This window comes from Meles meles, chromosome 18 (genome assembly GCF_922984935.1).
Source record: "Meles meles chromosome 18, mMelMel3.1 paternal haplotype, whole genome shotgun sequence".
Lineage (NCBI taxonomy): Eukaryota > Metazoa > Chordata > Mammalia > Carnivora > Mustelidae > Meles > Meles meles.
Window position 1 is genome coordinate 58,125,932 of NC_060083.1, and position 22,794 is coordinate 58,148,725.

Genomic DNA, 22,794 nt, shown 5'->3' on the forward strand with positions numbered 1-22,794 from the left:
TTTTTCCTGTGTAAGTAGTAAGTGTTTTGTGGGGAGGGACTTTGAAACAATGTAAATATCCACATGTTCCCGTATCTATATTAGTGGCCTCCAAGGACAGGGGACTCAGCCGGTGGTCACAAGAACAGTTCATTTCTGTCCCTCCCTTTGTCCCTTAGCCTCTCTGGTCCTTCAGGTGCAGGGTTGCAGGGACAGTCTGGACTTCTCCATCCAGACAGGACAAATGAGGGCTCAGATCTCTCCCCTTCATGCCTGTGATGCTGTCCATCCCCAGTCAGCTCACATCAGCATCACTCCCTCCTGGGTTTCACCTGAACTTTGCGCTGCACACCATCCCCCGTTCCCCAGCAGAGCAAGGGCAAGACAGAATGCGGGTCCCTTCCTGTTTAACTTCCTCCCACTCACATCAAAAAATAACACAAGTCTTTTCTTCTTTTAATTTTCAAAGGTATACATATTTTTTCTCAGCAAAGGTTTTGTTCTTTGGTTGTTGTTGTTGTTGTTGTTTCTCCTGTCTTCCACTTAATATTTTTCCTGGGCTCTGGCTACTCTTTTTTGTGTCCATATTTTTTGAACCATTTTTGGGGAACTATATCTCTTTTCTGAGCTCCTTTTCAGCGAGGTTGTTGTCTGTAATTTCTCTGAGAACAAGCGGACCTGTGTGATCTCTTGCTCTGTGTCCTGGAGCATTTCCTTTCTGAAGCAAATTTTTGTTGGCACTCTGTTCCTCTCCTTGAGCTCCTTAGAAAAGGCACTTGTTTGTTTTTGTCTGGAGCTTTCCTTTGAAGGAGGTCAGGGCATCGCCAAAGCTGGGGTGTCGGGTTGGGGGTGGGACGTTCTGCTGCAGCTGGTGTCTTCTGGTGGGGAACACCTCCTCCACAAGCCAACACCTGCAGCCACACGGTTCTGGGTCGTCTGTCAGGAAAGGGCGAGACCTCAAGGCCCAGCAGCATATGTCTTACCATGTGGGAGCTCCTGGCCACCATCCCCTTTGCAGGGTTGAGTCCCGGAGGAGCCCTTGGCAGCAGCCAGCAACCTCCCCACAGCCCTCCTTGCCCACGACAGAGGCAGGACCTTCCTCTTTACCATCTTGCCAGACCCTAGAACGGACAGAGCCAAATGGTCCCGTGATCCATACTTAGATTTTCTTTGTGACATAAAACAGCAATCACTTTATCATGTCACTGATTCCGCGGTCAGGAATTCAAACGGGTTGAGAGGTTACAGCCTGTCTCTGTTCCATCATTTCTGGGGCCTCAACTGGGATGACATAATGCTGGCGGGGTGACTCACAAGGCTGGGTGCCACTGTCATCCAGAAGCTTCTTTGCCCGTGTGTCTGGAACAGGATCCAGGGTGACCCAACACGGAGCCCAGTCCTGACTGTGGACCCGAGACCCTACAGGTAGCCTCCCCATGTGGCTGCCGGGTTCTGAGTGGGACAGTCCCCAGAGCCAGCATTTTTAGAGACTGAGCAAGGAGCTATGGGATTCCTCCTGGCCTGGCCCCGGACATCACACAGGGTCACTGTCACCAAGGCTCCATCCGGGCCTTCCGACGGGGACGAACACTGCTTCTTGGAGGGTGAAAACAATGCTACTCTTTTCATGTACGAAATATAGATGACCAACTGGTAGACGGATCGATTGATGGATCAGTAGAACGTGGACATATGCAGAGTATCTTTAGTTCTAAAATTTCATAGCTTGGGGGGGCATTTCTAGGAAGAGAAAATGAGTAAACAGGCTCCTTAGAAGATAATTACAGGAAAAAGTTGGGGCAGCGCTGCTCTGGGCTTCTGCCTGCAGCAGCCACAGCCCATCCAGACACAAGGGGTGGGGACATACCCGCAACTCTTAATAAAAGGAGTGTCAAGAAATTTGCAGCCCCATGTTGGAACTGCCACATGGAACAATTTTTTTTTAAGATTTATTGATTTATTTGAGAGAGAGAGAACCCTCAAGCGCAGAGCAGAGGGACAGAGCAGCAGAGGGGGAGGGATAGGAGAAGCAGACGCCCCACTGAGTGGGGGGTCCCATGCGGGTCTCTAGCCCAGGACCCTGAGGTCATGACCTGAGCCAAAACCATGAGTCAGATGCACAACAGACTATGCCCCCAGATGCCTCTGGAAGAATATTAATCTAGGGTCTTCACATTACATTAAAGAACCAGGAGCCCGGAAGGGCTGAAGCCCCCGGCCCCAACATAAAGCCTGGGAACAGACTTGGATCTGCCCCGGAACCAGCCTGGGGCTCGTCCACACGGTGTCCCTGCAAGCCCATCTGTGTACTTGAAAGGTCAGTTCCCAAGCCTGCTGGGCGCCATATGGCCCCAGGTGTAAACACTAGGCAGACACGACGACGTCCTGCCATTTCTCTGCTGTACTCACAGGTCACAGACTACACCCATCAATCGTGTGAACTTGTGAAATGTTTTGTTTGGGTCGCAATATTATTTTTTAAATAGAGTTTGTTGCCTACACGAAAACACAAAAAATTTCACTTCTGGCTCCTCTTTTAAAAAGCAGAAATGCTGGAGAACAGTGGGTCCTGCGTGGCCACCAGAGTGTCTAAGACCTTCCAGCGGCTCCCGAAGGCTTCCAGAACACTACTAAAGCTCACAGACTAGAAAGAAATAAAATTGTCCCTTTGTGCGGATGACATAATTATGTAGAAAATCCTAAGGATTTCGCACACACACAAAAAAATACCAACTGCTAGAACTAAAAAGTGAGTTTAATGAGCTACAGGAAAAAAGATCAATACAGACGCACATACACATACACACACAGAAACATACACACATACGTGTACACACGCAGTCCTATTTCTATACTAGCAACGAGCCTGTAGAAACTGAATTGAAACACACGGTGCTGGTCACAGCGGCTGGACAAGAAGAAGAAACCCGGGCTGCAGATCTGACGGAATATACGCAGCATCCACGTACTCAAATTTACAAGAGTCTGGTGACCGAAGACAAGGACTATTTAAACAAATTGCGAGAGGTACCACGTTATCAACACAGGAGAGATGTCAGTTCTCCCAATATCGATCTGTAAGTTTAACACGATTCCCATCAAAATCCCAGCAAGTTCAAGGTAACCCCGAGCTGAGAGTTCAGTCCTCAAATCAAAACCACAATGAGATATCACCTCACACCAGTCAGAATGGCTAAAATTAACCAGTCAGGAAATGACAGATGCTGGCGAGGATGCGGAGAAAGGGGAACCCTCCTACACTGTTGGTGGGAATGCAAGCTGGTGCAACCACTCTGGAAAACAGCATGGAGGTTCCTCAAAATGTTGGAAAATAGAACTACCCTATGACCCAGCAATTGCACTACTGGGTATTTACCCTAAAGATACAAACGCAGTGATCCGAAGGGGCACGTGTACCCAAATGTTTATAGCAGCAATGTCTACAATAGCCAAACTATGGAAAGGACCTAGATGTCCATCAACAGATGAATGGATAAAGAAGATGTGGTATATATACACAATGGAATACTATGCAGCCATCAAAAGAAATGAAATCTTGCCATTTGCGACGACGTGGATGGAACTAGAGGGTATCATGCTTAGTGAAATAAGTCAGTCGGAGAAAGACAACTATCATATGATCTCCCTGATATGAGGACATGGAGATGCAACATGGGGGGTTAGGAGGATAGGAGAAGAATAAATGAAACAAGATGGAGGGAGGGAGACAAACCATAAACGACTCTTAATCTCACAAAACAAACTGGGGGTTGCTGGGGGGAGGGGGGCTGAGAGAGGGGGAGGGGGTTATGGACATTGGGGAGGGTATGTGCTATCGTGAGTGCTGTGAAATGTGTAAACATGGTGATTCACAGACCTGTACCCCTGGGGATAAAAATACATTATATGTTTATAAAAAGGCACTTAAAGGTTCGATCTAGGGGAGCCTGGGTGGCTCAGTCATTAAGCATCTGCCTTCGGGGGAGTCTGCTTTTCCCTCTCCCTCTCCTTCTGCTTGTGCCCCCTCCCCGGTCAAATAAATAAAATAAAATCTTTTAAAAAGAAAAAAAAAATCCCAGCAAGGTTGTCTTGGTAGAGAAAGACAAGCTTACTCTAACATTTACACAGAAAGGTGACGAAACTAGAGTACTTAAATATGAGTTTGCCCAGCGCTGTGTTTCCTACATCCCCCCGTGTATGTTTTATCACATGGCCCGTATGTGCCTCTGTGGCTGAATTTCTCCTTCGGCGGCGTCCTGGACCAGTGCCAGCCCTCCGGGAAGGTGTCACGAGGGGCCCTCCCCTAACAGAAGCCACGCCAGAGCTCGGGTTCCAAGCATGACCTCCCTGCCTGTAAATGCAGCACTGAGGAGCTCGAGTGTTTTCTGGAAACTGGCATCACTGGCTTTGCGTGGCGGAGACGAGAGGGCTGGTCTAGATGCGAGGAGCTGAGTGGAGCTGGGGACGTGTGACAGACTGTGTTCGTCCCTGCACACTTCCGGAAGGGGGTCATTGACAAGCATTCGAAACCACCTGAGTCCTTCCCGAGACTGGTGTGCCCCATGGTGGCTGTGGCAGCCTGCCATCCCAGTGTGGGGGAGTATCTCTTCACCTCTGTATCCTGTGCCCTGTACTGGGAAAACTATGTCAGCATCTCCCCTGGAAAGCACCAGCTGCTGACATGTGGCTTCAGCCAGACTCCCACGGAAGTGGACCGTCCGCGAGCTCCATGCACAGGAGGCCCTCCAGGGTGCAGAATTCCAGGAGTGATATTTGGGGCGTGTAGAGGCATGTGCCTCTTCCCACTACTGCTCCAAACCGTCCCAGAGCTTTAACCTAAAGTTTCTCAGTCGTGGCTGGCCCAGGCCAAGATGTGCTGAGTCCGACCATACCCTCCCCGATCTCAGGGTCACCAGTGAAGTTGAAGCCCCGGGAGCCCAAGGACTGAGGCGGTGAGGGCCGAGTCCTTGGGGAGCCTCCTGGCTGCAGGAAGGAGGTGGTTATTGCCCTGGGGGAACCCTGAACCCGGAAGTTTTTGTGGCAAGAAATTCTTGCCCTTGGGAGGTAGGCACGAGGGCAAGGAGTTAGGGGGTTGGGGATGGAGAAAGGAGGACCCCCCGAGCATGAGCCCAGGAGACTCGTCCTTCCTGCACCTGAGGACTCGGAGCAAATGTCCTCTGAGAACCAGGATTCTCCCTCGAGACACAGGAACTATACCCCCAAGAAGACCTGGGTCCCTCCAGAATCCAGACACGGCAGCTCCCCCTGCCCTGGAGTCTGGAGTCCGAACGTCTCTCTTGTCCATTCCGAAGGGCTACGTTCCCGGACAGGGCCTTCCTGGGGACGGTGCACTACATTGTGGATTATCTTCCTTCGGCTTAATTCCTCCACAGCCCCTCGGAGGCCTGTTCACCCACAGGACGGCACCGACCAATGTCAGGAACAGGGGAAGCTTCAGGAAGACCAGGAGCAGGAAGTGGACACTGCTGAGCAAGGACCTGCGGAGGGGACAGGGGGACAGGAAATGACTGCTTCCTCAGGGGGAGGCCCAGGACCCTTCTCTCCCAGCCTGTTGCTGTGCCCTGACCCTAGAGCACTCGTAACTTATGATCAAACTTGGAAAAGACATGTGCCCGGGCAGCCCCTCTCTGGGGCCCCATCACCTCCCCTCCTTTGACTATGCACTACTCCTGGGAATTCTGTTAAGGAGAGGTGATGGGGCAAAGAGAAGAGGGGCCCGGCACTGCCTGCTTTCCAGAAGTTTCCTCTCTGTCGCTTCCTCTCACATTTCTCCTTAACAACCTACTTTTTGAAAACTACCCCACCCTCACTTTAAAGCCCTGACCCTTATCATTGGCCCTACAGGGCCTGACAGCAACATGGTAGCCCTTTCTGGGTGTCTTTGGGAGGAGAAAAGTAGCCTGGAGCCAGCCCATCTCTCTCCATACCCCCACAAGAAGCACTTGGATCTCTGCTTCAGCAAAGACCTTTGGAGGTAAGCCCGAGTTAGGGCCCCAGAACCAGAAGCCGGAGTCCAGAACCGGTGGGGAAGGGGAGGGGGAGGGGTGAACATGGGAGGAGCTGAATGTCCACGTGAGCCTCCCGTTCCCCTGCAGCTGCTGCATGGGGGAGAACGTTCCCAAACAAGTGGTACTTTCCACATGAAGTCCCCATGCAGCCACTGAGAATGTAAACACCGTGACCCAAACTGAAGCAAACCCAGCAGAGAGGTAAAAAGCTCACGGTGTGTTGCCAGCCCCCATCCTAGGGTCCCATAAGGCTGCTGAACCCCGTCTTCTGTGGTCTCTAGGCTGGGGGCCCTTACCCTGAACAGCAGGTCAACGGCTCCTCCGTGCTGAGGTTCTGCTTGGTGCTCAGCCCTGGAAAGGCAGCAGGTACCGCTTGACATGTGGTCCTCCCTGTGGTTTTACTTGGTGCTGGAGACAAATCACACATCAGGGGCTGCTCTCTCCCCAGCCATCCACTACGTGCGCATGTGGAGCCCACGTTACGCATGATGGCCCACTGGAAGACGGGAACTGAGAGATGCTGCGAAGCTAGCACCAGGCCACTGCCAGGATGGCGTGAGCCGCTCAGGGAACAAATGAGACTTTTCCAGAACAGGTCAAATGAGTCACCTCTAGTAGGTCCCAGATCTTTCTTTCCATCTCAAGTCTGACTCTGCCTAGGGAGAGAGCAGGGGCAAGCCTGGAGAAGATGGCCCCCGCCTGTGGCCCAGGAGCCTCGGGGAGACTGTAGGAGGGGGCTCGCAGCATCTTCAGTTGGAAACTAAGGCCACTTTAACTCCCTGCGAGGGAGGAGCTAAGTCTCAGGTGTCCAGGCTATCGGTGTGACCAGTGTCTCTGCCCCAACATCCTGACTGCCCAAAAAAAGCAGGCCTCCCAGAGGCTTCACCCTCCCAGTGCTCCCAGGACAGACTCCGCTTCATCCAACTACAGCCCTTGACATCTTGGCCACTGGGGATTCACTGACGTATGTGGAACCATCCCTGCCTTCACACATGGCAGAGGCATCCAAGTTGATGGGTTCAAATCAATAGAAAGAGGGCAGAGGGGCAGCCCGTGGTCAGATGCTGCAGGAGCACAGAAGGCTCAGACCTCAGGGGCCATCCAGGCAAGCGGAAAGGAGAGAAACGAGGAATGGTGACACCTAGAGGAGGCCACGGGGATTATGAGATATTTTTAGAACAGGAGAGAACCCAGCATGTAATTCTGGGCTGAGGGGAAGAGAAAGTGTGGGTAATTGATGGAGGAAGATACAGATGAGCAAGGAGGGAATTTGGCTCGAGGAGGACGGGGAGGCGAGGAGCTCCAGGGTGAGGAGCCCGCCTCAAGATGATTGTTCTAGAACAGGGGTAGGGAAACCGCCCTCAACCTAGAAGGGAAAGGGGGAAGAATGAGTTAGGCATCACAGAAGTTTGTAGGGGGAGAAGAAAAGAAATTGAGAGAGTTCACGTCTGATATTCCATGTGCCCTTGGTAAAATAGAAGAATGGGAGAGTCATATTAGAGACCATGAACTTGTATGGACACCCATCGTCACCGGCTGTGACTTCTCCAGTGCAACCGCAACAGATAGATTTTAGGTGGGAGATCGATTTGCCCTACGTTGCCTAGGATCTTACCCAGTTTTAGCACTGAAAGCCCCACATCCCAAGAAACTTCTCAGTCCTAGGCAAACCCCAATGGTTGCTCACCCTAATTTTAAGATGGATCCAGGGATGACAGTTTCAAGAGCTGGGTAGGAAAATGGTGCCTGATAAGTGAAGAAAACATAGTCCTCCTTGAGAGTTGGGCTTGGCTTAGGAAGGAAGTGAGATCAGGGCAGGAGAGGGGTAGGCAATAAGTGGGGAGAAAATGGAGAGAGGGATCCAAGGGCTGGAAACATACGTGAGATTGAGAATAGGGACAGCGGGGGTGAGGGTGTGGGAAGGCTGATGCACAGAAAGTTGTCTGAAAGTACAGTGTCTGCAGGTAGGGTTCTGGACGTGGACCAGTTTGGGGTGACAGCGAGATGTGCAATGTTGCCATGGAGTGGCTGGAGAGTGGAAATGCAGGTCACCGCAGTTGAGAAGGTCCTGGAAGCTGAGACAAGTTACTTGTTAAAAACTCCCAAGACAATGACAGGGATTAGGGGTGTCGGGTAGTAACCTAGAAGCCAACGGAAGGTCATGCCAAGGAGAAATAGAGGATGCGTGTGGCCATGTGACACAAATGTTAAAGGAAGCAGGTAGGATAGTAGTAGGTTGTGGTGGGGGACTGGGAGAATTTGAACATAGCTTCCACCACCCTATAGCACACGAGGGTAGGAAAAAGAGCAGCTTCCACTCGAGAAGCCTATTTCTTGAAATGAGAGGAGTGAGGCCAACTTCAGGACAGTATAGTCGAGAGAATATTCTATGAGTAAGCTGAAGATGTATGTATGAAGAATTTGTTTCCTTTGGTACAGGTTTCCAAAGGGCATGGTGGAAATAGCCTTGGTCTAGCATGGAGGGGCCTCCTGCAGTGGAGTGAGGTCCTGGCCCTATAAGAATGAGGGTACTTTCAGCTACACACCCCCACCCATGCCAAGGCTAAAAAGACAGCTGCCTCTCACCCTGCCCTCATCATAGGCTCTTGCCAACACTACTGGAATGAGGACTAGATGAGACCCAGAGACAAGACTCATAAGTTCTGCTGGTGGAGTGAGAGGATCTCTTACCTGTGGAAACAAACACGTTAACGTGGAATGAAGGGTCACGTGACCACACATCCAGGAGCCATATTGTCTGAATTCTACACCAGTAGGATCCAGCATCGTCTGCAGTGAGGTTCTCCATGGTCACTATAAAGGTAAGGATATCAGCATGGTCTCTGATGGACACACGCCCACTCCTCTCTTCTCTCTCTTCTCCCTTGGTCTCCACAATCTTCTCACATGTTGCGTCATAATGTCCTCGGCACCAGTATTTGTTATACCTCTGGTATACCTCCTCGTACCGACACTGCACACACAGAGAGCCACCCAAGGTGCCCGTCACAGAGCTGGGGCCCGTCAGGGACAAAGAGCCTGGAAGACACAAGCCACATCCCAGGACTCCATCTCAGTGGCCCCCTACAGCAGCTGTCTGCCTGAAGCCCAAGGGGAAAGTTGCCAGGGAGGTGTAGACAGTTCTGGGCTCAGGGATGTGGGCCTGGAGGGACATCTAAGCTTAAAACCTAAGCCAGAGAGTCTGGAGACTACAGCCAGCAAGAGAGGTAGAGATCTGTGCCCTGTGAGCCTAGAAACACTGAGTAACCACACAAGGATCCTGCTCCTTGTGTGCAGGACAGGGGACAGGGAAAATGAGAACAAAGCTGGAGAGGGAGCAGCATGAGTGGGCTGTCCTGCCCTGTCCTAGCCTTTGCAGGCATGAGATTCAGTGAGGCATAAAAACACTTCCCTTTGCAGTGAGCATCTGCATTCAGGTTTTCTGCAGCTCAAACTTGTTCTCTGCTCTCCAGGTCTTCTCAAGAGTGGAAAATAAACCCCTGGCCTTCCTCCAGACTAGTCTCGAGGAAGGAGTGACACACTGCTAGGAAGGGCTAGGTCCCAAGGAGACCCCCACAGGTTCCTTGACACGGGTTTGGGGCACGAACTGACCACCCCTAACCCCATCACTGTCCCCAGGACCTTACCATCTTTCTTTACCACCTTTCCCCCTTTCTTTCTTAAGCTAGCCATACAGCCCTCCATAAATGTAAAGTGGTCACATTTTTCCAATATTTGTAACCCCAGGTGTTTGTAATCCCAAAGGGTATGGTGGGTGGGAGAATGCTGGAACAGAGAGGGGGGAGCTAAGCCAGGAGCTGGGATGGGAAAGAAAGGAAAAAAAAAAGAAGAAGAAGAAGAACCAAAATTTCAGTCTCTACAAGCGACTCCAAAGTTTTTATCTGCACCCAGGAGGAAGTCTAGCTGTAAATGGACATGAAGCTGAACCTGTGGTCTCAGAGAGATCAGCCAGTCCACATGAAGGGGTAAGAAAAAGTTTCCATCTCTAGTTTACCTGCACCCAAGCGAGGGCATTTAGGCAATTTTATCAGAGTTAAGCAAGAAGATGTGAGGAAGCCGTGATATGCTGGTAAACCAGCTCTGGGCAGGGAGCAAGGCGGGGTGCAGGGGAGTCAAGGAGAAGCCATGGTTCATAGCGTTTCCCAGTTTCTGTGGTGTAAACATGCTCACTATGACTAATTTCGTTCTAACAATATGCTGTCACTGGTTGTAGGGTTGGGAAAATAAGTCCGTGATCAGCTCTTGTGAGGGGGTGCAAGCTGGCTCCAGCCACAGCTACTTTGGTGCCCATTTCCTTAATTACAGTGATTCAGAAAAAGTCCATCTTCAAGAGGAAGATGAAGGAGAAGAAGAAGAAGAAGATGATGATGATGATGATGAAGAAGAAGAAGAAGAAGAAGAGGAGGAGGAGGAGGAGGAGGAGGAGGAGGAGGAGAAGGAGGAGGAGGAGGAGAAGGATAAAAAGAAGGATAAAAAAGAAAATATCCATTATCATTGTCATCCTCATTTAAGACATTTTGAGCGTCTCCCTTTTCTAAAGAGATACATCTCTTAAATGCCTTTCTGAGTCTAAGATCTCAGTTATGAGGACCCCAGGGGACTTTGAAGACCATCCCATCCACTCTCCTGTATTACTGAGAAGAAAATTACGTTTTGGCCAGTGTCACCCAACTGGTCTTCTTTCTTTAAACCTCTGCCTTTTCCACCCACTGTTCTGGGACAGTCCATCATTATGTTGGACAGGTTCTATGTCTCACCCAACATAAAAATTATTCTACAAACATGAAGAATACCACCTAATTTTCACCCTGAACTTACTTCCCACAGAGAATGGGCTTTCATGCCTGTTGAACGTCTTTTTTTAAAGACTATCTCTTCCAAAATGATTGTATTTACCAGACTGCACAACACCTTGTTCTAGCAGGGGTTTAAGATGCATGCTGAGGGTGCCTTTTTAGACCCTTATTTAATTCCTGCTAAGAAACCTTTCCAACCCCTTCAAACTAAGTTCTGACACATTCTGAACTATTGCTAATGCCTGAACTTTCCATGATCTTTAAAGAGATCCACACTTTCACGTAAGCTATTTTCTCTTTCCACTCAGCAAACTCATTCATCCTTCAAGACCAAAGTCCTGTGAAGCCTTGATAAGGACTTGCACTGGCTTAAGAGCAGTGTTTGGGGTCCCTGTTGTGCAGCCCCACACCACATGAATAAATTTCTACAGAAAGCTCTATGCTGTATCACAGTGACTTGACTCCCTCTTTCAACCGTGAGTCCCTGAGTGCAGAAGTTGCTTTCCTGACACACAGTTGGTCCTGGCACACAGTTGGTGCTCAATAAGCATATGCAGGATCTGTAGGTGAATGCTTCAGTGGATAGAAGAATGTACAGATGGATGAATCGATGTGTCCTCCTGTTTCTGCTGAGACTTCTCTTCTGGCTTGAACCCAGGACAGACATTCTACACACTGTTCCACCCCCTCCAGTAACAAGTGCCCAAAACCCCAGCCCCACTCACCTGAGAGGCAGAGAAGGAGCAGAACTGGGGACAGCCACATGGTCCTGTCTCTCTGGCTGGTGTCCCCAGCAAATCCGGGTCCCCGCTGTAATCCAGATGTTTGCAACAGAGCCTGCGGTGTCCACTTTCTACTTGCTCAAGTTTCCTTTGTGTTTCTGTCTCTCACCTACTTCCTTTTTCATCTCCTAGCTACTTCCCAGTTTGAAGCCCTACTTAGGAAAAAGGGAAGAGTGTCAAGAGATCAGAGAGTGGACTAAGAATAAGAGAAATCTGCTGATTTTTCCTTCATTTAATGGCAATATAATATTTGGATCATACCCCAAGTCTTTATGAAAGTCCGTCCCAAAATATGAAACCTCCAACAGAGGAGAGCCTTTGTCCCCATCTCTCATTCTTCTTCCTGTCCAAGGCTACTTGCTCGACCTAACCAGCTGTCCCTTCTGTCTGACTACATACTTTTGGGTCATAAAACACCCCACTTAAATATCTGGGGTGAGGACTCCCCATGACTCTCTCAACCACTATCTCCATGTGGTTGATCTCATACCTCTTCCTCTAACCTAGTCTCTCTTCTGGGCTCTGGACCCAACTTTTTGACTTCTTGTGGGGAAGCTCCACCTGCTTGTACACCTTAATCTAATTCAGTATAAAGGTGTTGGTGAAGGGCATAGATCCTGGAGTCATGCAGATTTAAATCCCACCTCCATCATGTACTAACCATGTGCCCTTGGGAATGTTGCTAAATCACTCTCATCGCTAGCTTCTTCATCTATAAAATAGAGTAATAGTAACCATCCTCACCTCATAGGAAATAAAGGAGTGAACAAACGTAAAACACTTGGCACAGTGCCTGGAACATAGTAACTGCTCAGTAAACGTTAACTCTTTAGAATAGTCCTGGATCAGGACTAGCTTCTCATCTGGTCTGTCAAACAGCTATACACTCCCTCGAATTCAACTTAAACATCAGAAACATATTCTTCTTGAAGACACAGGTATTGGCTTTGCCCAAAGTATTTAAGTTTACAACAAAGCTGTGAGGCAGGTGCCATTATCCCCACTTTATAGATAGGAAGACAGAGGCACAGAGAGGTCCTGAAACCAGACATCATCAAATCAAGTCCATAAATCCTAGTCTAGTTTGTTAGCTGTAGGGATTTGGGGGGAAAGCTGTCTGGTGTCAACCAATGCCCAGAGCCATTCTGCTTGGGGACAGCAGGAAGTCCATAGGGCTCTGGCCTGCCCACCCCCACCAGCAACTGTCAGAAGCACCTGGAACACATACATTTGGGAGAAGAGGCTTAAATCCTAGGAGAAAAGGCTCAACTTATCACTGTCTGCTCCACCACACCAGAGAGGAGGTAGAATCTGGGGCAGTCCAAGAATGAGCACAGACAACCTTATTAGGGAAATGCAGCCATCAAGGAATGCAAATCAAAACCATGGTGAGACACTACTTTACACCCACTAGGAAGACCACCATCAAGAAGTCAGAACATCCATATACGCATTCATGGGAAGAAAAATGGTGCGACCACATTGGAAAACAGTCTACAAATTCCTCAAAGGATTCCACATAGAATTGCCATAAGACCCAGCAATTTCACTCCTAGGTGTACACCCAAGAGAAATGAAAACATGTGTCCACACAAAAACGGGTACACCTTTGTGTAACATTATTCAGTTACATTAATAAGTAACATTATTCAGAATAGCCAAAAGGTAGAAACAACCCAATGTCCATCAGCAGATGAACAGATAAACAAAAATGTGATGTAACCTTACAATGAACTATCACTCAGCCATTAACAGGAATGAGACCTGCTAGAAGGTGAACCTGAAAACATCACGCAAAGTGAAGGAAGCCAGTCACTGAAGACCTCATAGTATGTGATTCCATTCATTGCAAAGACGAAAATAAGGAAATCTATAGATACAGATTTGCTTAGGACTTGGGGAGATTCAGGAAGGGATGATAGCTAGAAAGCATGGGGTTTCCTTTGGAAGACGATGAAGATGCTCTAAAATCAGGTGTGGTGATGGGCGCACATATCTGTGAGTATGCCAAACGCCACTGAATTGCATACATTACACGGGTAAGTTTCATGATATGTGAACTATATATCAATAAAGCTTTTTTTTTTTTTTTAAGACGAGCACAGAGCGTCAGGAGACTGGCTGGTGTGGAAAGGGAGAGGTAGGGATGGGAGATGGATCTCAGAATGGTGCTTTCCTCTGCACCCCCACAACATTCCATGTCTTTATTCTTCATCCAGAGCCCAGCACATGGGCCTGGGAAGACCAGGCTTTTCAGAGCATCAGCAGCAGGAAGTGAAGGGACCAGGGTGGGGGAGATGGCACCACACAAGAGAGATGCCTCCCAGAGCCAGGTGCCTGGACCTCTCTCCCACTCTCAGCAATGAGCAACCCATACATAGGAGAAGTCAGAAAGCTAGTTCCAAAATTAGAATAGAAAAAATTAGACACCTGCCCATATAGGCACTGCTGAGCAAAGGAAGGATGAAGTAGTAATGAGGACAAGCTCATCCATAATTTCTTCTACTAACATTTCCTTTACTAAAAAAAAATCCACACACCTCTTGAAAGGCAGTCAAGAGAGAGTTCTAGGAAATAAAATGATTAAATGAAAAATGCATTCTGAAAACGGAGGAAAATTTGGTGGACTCTGCATAAACAAGGGAGAGGAAGAATAATGTGGGTCAAAACCCTAATGATTAAAGAAAGAATTTCTCTGGGTCCTGTCCAACTCCTGAAAGGACCACACACAAACACTAATAAGCAACTACCATAGAAATAGAGCCTGGTGGTGGGTATCAAGGAGGGCACGTATTGCATGGAGCCCTGGGTGTGGTGCATAAACAATGAATCTTAGAACACTGAAAAAATAAAAATTTTTTTAAAAAAAGAAAGAAATAGAGCCCCTGGAGTGGAGGTGTGATGTCCCAGAATGGGTGTCAAATCCGGATGCCAGTGTGTGAGGAATGCAGACGTTGCTGGTGCTTTTGAAAGAAAAGGAGGAAACTTTGAAATCTGATTCAGTGGCTTTCCTGCTTTCAAAATTTCGCCATCTCCCCTTTGGCTACAGTCAAGTCCAGACCCTGCTGTGATACACCAGACCCAGCTCCTGGCTGGCCTCCAGCCTCTCCCTGTCCTCCACGGCTCACGCTCTGGGCCCCGGCCACTGTAAACAACTTCCAATGCCCGAACAGCAGGTGCTCCCTTGAGCTAACAAGCCAGTGCACACGGTGACCTTCCGATGCCCATCCAACCTCCCATCCACCTTCCCCCGTCTCAGCTTCCTTCAAGATGCAGATAAATCCTTCCCTCCCAACCTGGGCACTGGCAGATTTGACACCGGTCTCTGAGCCACCGCCCCACCTGTGTTCATGTCATTCTCTCCTAACCCTGCCCCAACATGCTTTCTCAGGTTTTCTGTCTTCAGTGTTGCTCTGTTTTGTTTTGTCTTGGGAGGTTCCCTCAGGTCCTGTGGGTTGAGTTCACAGGCCCAGGAGAACCACCCTTAACCAAACTTGTCCTTTCTTTACTTGGTGATTTCAATTCCATCCCCTGTTCACACACCTCAGAGACAATCCTTCAGTGGACGCCCTTGCCTCCGCATGATTATGAAGTACATATGATCGCTTTGTATGCATATGCTTAAAACCACACGGTTTCGGGCCATCCGTCTCATTCTGGTGTTACTTTTTTCATGCAGCACCGGGTCCTGAAGCTTCATCCATGTCACTGAGTGTCCATTTTACTGTTTCCAGCTTCGGCTTCTCCCCCGCAGCAGGTGCCCGAGGCCACTCATCAGTGCCCCATGTTGGATGTCCAGGTGGCCCCCAACTCCTTGCCTCCATGAATGGCCCCTAATGAACATTCTCTAGCACACACCCTCTAGGAGCCTGCAGAACATGTTCCCCGGGTATACACCCAGAGCAGGGTTTCCAGGCCCCAGGGTAAACATACCCTTAACCTGACAGATTGCTGTCCAGAATGGCCACGTTGGGCCGTCGGGTCTCACTCCTTGAAGCCACAGTCTACAGTCAGAACCTGTTTCACTGAGTGGAACAGAGTCTTCACCAACTGTGCTCTGTGGTCACTGTGACTACCCCCCACCCCCCGCCCTGATGCTGGCCAGCAGTTTGGTCTGGATTTATTCAGTCAGGTGAAAAAAAAATTGTATATATATATAATAGTTCCTCAACTCTGACTGAAATCCCTCTGTCTAGACTCTCCACAGCTTACGACCAATTCAGGATCCTTATTTGGCCCCTCAAGGGAAATAAACCAGGGCCACCCGCCAGGACCTCCAGGTGCACTATCAACAACCACTTCCTGCCTGCACACACCACAGGGGATTCTGGGCGTCTCGTGGCTGCACACCCAAGTCGTCACCAATGCTGCCTGAAGTGGCTCATTCTCCCAACCGCCCCATTACTGCTGCCCCAGACAAGTTGTGCTGCTTCATCAGGTCTCCTGGGAATCGGGGTCTGCTCCTCGGAGGCCCTGCACACCCCGACACCAGGCCTCTGGCTTGTCCTCATTCTACTCCTCGTGGGAAGCTTGGCTGCTGTCCCCTTAACTGCCGGCCTCCCACTCCTCCAGCGAGTACCCCTCTCCCGCCTGGCACCTCTCTAGCTCCCCGTTCCTTCATTGGGATGGTGGCATCCCCCTCCTAAGGACTGCTATGAGGCATGAAGGAGATCCCTGATGTCAAATGCTAGGCACAGACCCTGGCACAATGTAGCAACTTATATCACACACACACACACACACACACACACACACACACACACACACACACACCAGTGGGCTGAAGAAACGTCCCCGGCCTCTGTGTCTGGCAGTGAACAGCCGCAGTCTCCGTATCCTCCCGCCCATCTGGGTTGGTGGTAACGGTTTCCTGGGACCTGTGTGTTACCTCTCCCGAACTCGCTTCATTCTTTTCTCCAGGGAAGATTCAGTGAGTGACAAGTCCCAGACCCACTCACCTGAGGCAGAGAGGGGGTCGAGCTACAAACAGACTGGCGGTCCAATCTCCCCAGCCCCCGAATGTCCAGATCCTTATCTTCTGACATCTGGCCTAGGAGCTCCAGCGCTCGAGAAGGTCACTTCCCATCTGTATTTTGTTATCTGCTTCCTTCCTCTGCCGCTTCATCATTTTGAGTTGCAAAGTTGTTGGGAAAGGGGAAGAAGCTGCTGAAAAAGAGAGTGACCCAAAAGCAAAGTTGCAAGGGGAGCTTGATGGCACCTCGTCCCCTCACCTGCCGAGGGCCTGCCCAGCCATCCACCCGGCTGGATCCCAGGTCGTCCCTGCCTCTCAGCCCCATAGATCCCCCGCTCCAGCCCTGCCCTGAGGGAAGCACCTGCCCACCGTGGTCACAGCACAGGTCCTCTTGCGGGGGGGGGGGGGGGGGGCAATTTCTGGTCCAGCTGTGACCAAGGTTTACATCCTGCTCAGTTCAAAGCTTTTTCAACCTGGATGCTCTTCTTAGTGTCACCCGGAGGAGTGGGGACATACTCCAGTCTTATGGTTCTAGAGGTTGGAAATCCGGAATTAGTTTTGCTGGGCCAAAGTCAAGGCGTCAGCAGGGCTTCGCTCCTTCGGAAGCGCTAAGGCAGACTCCACTCCCTTGCCTTGTGCCACCTGCACGCGACCCCCACCACTGCACCCTCGGCTTCCATCAGAATGTCTGCTTCTCTGACTCTGAACCTTCAGCACCGGTCTTACAGGAAACTTACGATAACATTGGGCCCACTGGATCACCCAGGATGATCTCTCCATCTTGGGATCTTTAACTTAATCCCATTTGTAAAGTTCGTTTTGCTGAGAAAGGGGGTAATGTGACAAGCATTGCAGAGAACGTCGTTCAAGTGATGAACCTTGAGGTCCAACCTGGTTAGAGGAGAAAGTGAGGAGAGAGAAGGGCCCTGCTGTACTGGTCTGCGTAAGTGAAGTTAGCTGCTGTAACTGCCAGCCCTATTGTCTCAGGGGCTCAACGTGATAAAGGTTTGTTTCTCACGTACTGCATACTCCAAGGAAAGTCGGGGAGATCGCTAAGTGGAAGGATCTAGACTCTTTCCAGCATGTGATGCCAACAGCTTCAATACTGGTCCCTGTTTTTACCACGCTGTGTGTGTGTGTGTGTGTGTGTGTGTGTGTGTGTGTGTGTGTCTGAGTACTGCATAGATGTCTTATGGCCGGGGCCAGAAGTGGTGAAACTGACTTCCATCCACATCCAGAGGAACCACAAGACAGAGGCTCTGTATTGGAATGTCATCAGAAACAAAGGAAGACAATTCTATGCCCGGTCTTTTAAAACATGCACTTCGGGGCGCCTGGGTGGCATAGTCGGTTAGGCATCCAACTCCTGATATCAGCTCAGATCATGATCTCAGGGTCCTGAGATCGAACCTGAATCAGGCTCCGCACTGGGCATGGAGGCTGCTTGGGATTCTCTCTCTCCCTTACCTTCTGCCCCTCCGCTCCCCTCCCAGGAAGGTAGTCTTTTTCCCTATCCCTCCCACTACGGACAACTAAACCCTGACCGTGACGCATAAAACAAAATAAGAAGGTTCTTAAAAGTGGAGAGAAAGTGGACTGGTAAGGGACCTTGGGAATCAGAATTTTCTTTCGATTCATATATCCAGACTGGAGAAGCCAGCACAGGGAAATAATAACAGGCACAGGGCAGGGTGTTTGGTTGGGGCGGGGGCCGGTGGGAATCTCCACAGAAGCCATCTCTCTTGCCAAAGAACCAGGAAAGGGTCAGCCTAGCAAAACTAAAGCTTAGAGAGTAACTTCTCTACCTCCGGCCAAACCACAGAGAAAACAGGGGCCGCCACCCAGGGCAGCACGGGCAGCATGGGGGGGGGGGGTAGCTGCTGGGCACCAGCCCCTCCCAGCCGGGAAGCTGTGCAGCGGAGGCCCAGGGGAGAGCCAGACCACACTGCCTCACCCATCGGGGTTCAGACGGCCTCCTGGGCGTGCCGGCTGGCTCATACCGCACTCCGTGTACTTCTACAGGTCCGCACACATTCCAGCATGAACTCGGGGGTACAGTCGGTCCGGGTGGCGTCGTCTGCAGCCTGCACTGCACTGACCAGGGTTCTGCCTGGTTCACTCCCGGGGGGGTCTCCAGTACCTGGCCCAAAGGTGGGGGGCGGTGCTTAATGAGCGCAAACTGAAGGGAGAATGGGAGGGAAGAGAGCAGCCTGGAAACGGTTTGGGAAAGATGAAAGAACGTCCCGCCAATGGGATCAGGTTATTTTGCATTAACCAAGTGTTAAAAAAACAAAAATTCAGCTGAGTACATTGGAAGATCTTAGAGGCTTTATTATTACTTATTATTAGTGGTGGGAGAGAAAGTAGCAAAGGCTGGACTTTGTTGCAGCTGGAAGCCTGCAGGCAGCCAGGCTGAGGCAGAGAGGTTGTAACTCTCCACAGCTCCCTCCAGGAATTCCTTTAATGTTTTATAGCTTTGCTCTTATTAGTGTTGCTTCCCTCTGATAACAGAAAACAACCGCCTACAAGACACACACTGGCAGCCCTCGTTCAAACACACGGCCCACTGATGGGTATCTCAAGGCTCTCATCCATGATGTTTTCTGACACGGTGGTAAATAACCTTATCTTAAGAGCAGTTAGCCCCTGGAGGTCCTGGAGACCTTGCTTCTAACATGCACACATTCCTTAGAGACCTACGCCATGCCCTAACCCCTGCTAACTAAAAGTATATAATCAGTCACTCCTCACAAGCCCAGGCCAGCTCTCCAGCTCTTTCTGCCCATGAGTCCTGTCCCTGAGCTATTACAAAAAAAAAAAAAAAAAAAAAAAAAAAAAAAAGAAAGAAAGAAAAGAAAAAAGAAAAAGCACCTTTGGGCACAAAAACATCTCAAGAATTCTTTCATGACTGTTATTACTGTCGTGAATCATGTGGGGCGTTGCACGGTGGTGGGGGCTGGTGACCCAGCATGAAAGAGTTCCCCCAAGCAGAACAAAAGAGAAGTTTATTGAATACAATGCCAGGCAGCAGGCAGGACAGCAGAGGAGAGGCCATCTGCCACAAGGCAGTGGCCCAGTTACATGGTGGAGTGCGAAGTTATGGAACATACAGCATTTTCCCCTGTCTGGTAATCTTAAGAACTGTGCCTAGGGGCACAGTTCTGGGTTAAAGCCTCTGCCTTTGGCTCAGGTCATGATCTCAGGGTCCTGGGATGGAGCCCTGCATGGGGCTCTCTGCTCAGCGGGGACCCCACTTCCCCCACCCCTGCCTGCCTCTCTGCCTACTTGTGATCTCTGTCTGTCAAATAAATAAATAAAATCTTAAAAAAAAAAAAAAAAAAAGAACTGTTCCTGGTTGTAACTGGTCGGTGAAGGCTTATGGCTGTCTTGAGGTGGGTCGCTTCACGAGCCTGTGGGCCCTCCTGCCTCGCTCAGTTTCCAGTGCTCAAGCCTGCTGCCTTAAAGTGGCCTCTATAAGTGAGGTTGAGCATCCCACGGAGCAAGTAGAGGAATGCTCCTGAGAGCTACACAAAATGGAAGGTTTTTATAGCAAGGAGGGTGGGGCAAGGAAGTTATTAGCAAAAGAAAATAAGGATTGTCCTAGGCGAGGTCACCTTCCCTTAGGGGCAGGAGTAGGGGTGGGGATTGGGCAGATTCGCTCAAGATCTCAGACTGATTGGCTTAGAATTTGCCTGCTAGGAGAGCCGGATGCTGCTCTTAGGTTGGACTGCAAAGACTGTTTCTTTGTAAGACAAGCAACACACTGAAGTTAAAGGAAATTGAAAACAGAGATCAAAACCCCATTTCCAGCCTCAAACAATGAATTCATAGAAAAAGACCTCTCTACCCTCTTTTGACTTGCAAACTTAGCTCCCATAGGAAAAAGAAAAAAATGCCCCTCTGGGCTGACTTCAGGTGTGCGAACATACATATTCAGCACTCACTTTCCCAGGCTTTCTTGGGAAGGGTTTCATTTTAGAGGACCACAAAAACTAGCTTTTATACATAAATTTGTTTTTTTAATAATTTAACACTAATGCTGTTTCACTTTTTTACATAAAACTTCATCTTTATTTAAGGAAATCCGTTCGATAAATATCAAAGTTATTTCTTTCTCGCTATAACATATCGTGCATGAATCACAGTTGGAGGCTCATGGAAGCAGAGCTGCTGGTTTGCAGAGGGACCAGCCACGCCAGAGAAGCTCGTGCTTTGGCCCCAGGTCCCAGGGCCGCATGGAGCCAGGAGCAAGCCAAGTCATCACACTGCTGTTTGTTGTCTAAAAGTCAAGTCATTGAAGGTGGAAGGGGAGACTAGTCATCATCAGAACACCTTAACAGGCATTAAAAAAGGGGGGAATGTGTGCCTATCCTCACCACCCAGGGTTTCTCCAGACAATACAGGGAATGGGGAAGGAATTCCAGAGAAGGAAACTGTTAGTAGGGCAACACAATGGGCACATGCATGAATCTCTTGTTACTGGCTGAGTTGTATCCCCCCGGAACTCTTATGTGGCCATCCTAACACCCAGGACATCAGAATGTGACTGTGTTTGGAGATAGTCTCCAAACTATCTCAGGGTCGGGGGGCGGTGGCATTGGGTGGCTCAGTTAGTTAAGCATCCAACTCTTGGTTTCGGTTTAAGTTGTGATCTTGGGGTTGTGAGATGAAACCTTGAACCGGGCTTGAGATTCTCCCTCTCCCTCTACCTCTCCCCACACCCCACCTGCTTTCTCTCTCTCACTAAAATAAATAAATCTTCCAAAAAAGATAAAATAAAGAGGTGCTTGAGGGTAAAATGAATCATCATCATTGGTCCTAATCCAACGTGACTAGTGTCATTATAAGAAGACATTAGGACATAAGTACACAGAGAGGGAAGATGGCATGAAGACACAGGGTAAAGATGGTGTCTACAAGCCAAGGACCAATGCCTCAGGAGAAACCCACCCTGCAGACACCTTGATCTCAGACTTTCAGCCTCCAGAACCGTGAGAAAGTCAAATTCTATTATTTAAACTGCACTGGCTCTGGGGCTTGGTTACAATAGCCTGCAAATAAGCCAATGTCTGTGATTCTCCTACCCCTCAAATTTATATGTTGAAACCCTAATCCCAGTGTGGTGAAAGGGCCTTTGGGGGTGATCAGGTTGGAAAATGGAGCTCTCATGAATAGGATCGTACCCTCCTAAGAGGCCAAAGAGCTCACTCACTCCTTTTCTGCCTTGTAAGGATACGAAGAGAGGTCCACCATCTGTAAGCCAGGCAGAGGGCCCTCCCTGGAGCCCAGCCTTGCTGGCTCCCTGATCTTGGACTTCCAGCCTCCAGAACCATGAGGAATAGCTGGTGGTTCATAAGCCACCCCATCGGCGGTCCTTCGTTAAGCTGCCTGATCTCACGGAGACACACGGCCACATACAAGGTGGAGGGAGCACGTGGAGCTCTAGATCAAACCATCAGCCCGTGTGGCCTGGCAGGGAGACACACACCAGCCCTGCCCCACCCCCACCCCCACCCCGCGTCATCCTCAGGAAACAAGGACAGGAAAAATCTTTGCATGTCACCAATGGGGAAGTGACCCATGCCACAGCAAATGTGGCACTTCTGTCAAGTTAAGAGGCTGGGTGACAGGGACACTTGGAAAAATCAGCTGCCAGCTGTACTGGGTGTTGTTTTCCTTCTGACAAAGCAGACGAGACTCGGACTGTGGCCACTGCTCTCAAGCAGAGAAGGCAGAGACCACCTGTTTCTTGGAAGAGACGCAGAAGTCTGCTCCAGGGAGAAGGAAGAGCTCGTGCCAACCCTGACGTAGAGCCCCTTTGTCACCAGTTAGACCCCCAAGTCCACCTGCTTGGACTCACTAACCTTGGTCTTATATTTTCCCTTAAGCTCTTCTTTCTGGCTTTCCTCTTAATTCAGGCAAAGGAAACCCAAAATTACTCTTCAGGTGACAGCTCCATCCACCAGCACCTGGGTGGCTCAGTCGGTTAAGCATCCGCCTTCAGCTCAGGTCATCATCCCAGGGTCCTGGGGTCAAGCCCTGCATTGGGCTCCCAGCTCAGCAAGGAGTCTGCTTCTCCCTCTCCCTCTGCCAACAGCCCCCGCCCCGCTCATTTCACTCACTCACTCTCTCTGAAATAAATACAATCTTAAAAAAAAAAAAGACCTCCCTCCGAAGGCCCAGACCACCTGACCTTTTGAGCTAACCAACCCCCC

At 49.8% G+C, this 22,794-nt stretch overlaps 1 protein-coding gene across 1 annotated transcript; it reads right to left on the reverse strand.

Annotated features, from left to right (window-relative positions):
• Positions 1-5,293: 5,293 nt before the first annotated feature.
• Positions 5,294-11,590, reverse strand: CD300E (CD300e molecule). Its single transcript, XM_045986282.1, has 5 exons — positions 11,551-11,590; positions 8,700-9,047; positions 7,135-7,149; positions 6,305-6,398; positions 5,294-5,477 (listed from the first exon to the last, which is right to left on the reverse strand). The coding sequence occupies exons 1-5, from the start codon at positions 11,588-11,590 to the stop codon at positions 5,294-5,296; spliced, it is 681 nt and encodes a 226-aa protein (XP_045842238.1).
• Positions 11,591-22,794: the final 11,204 nt, after the last annotated feature.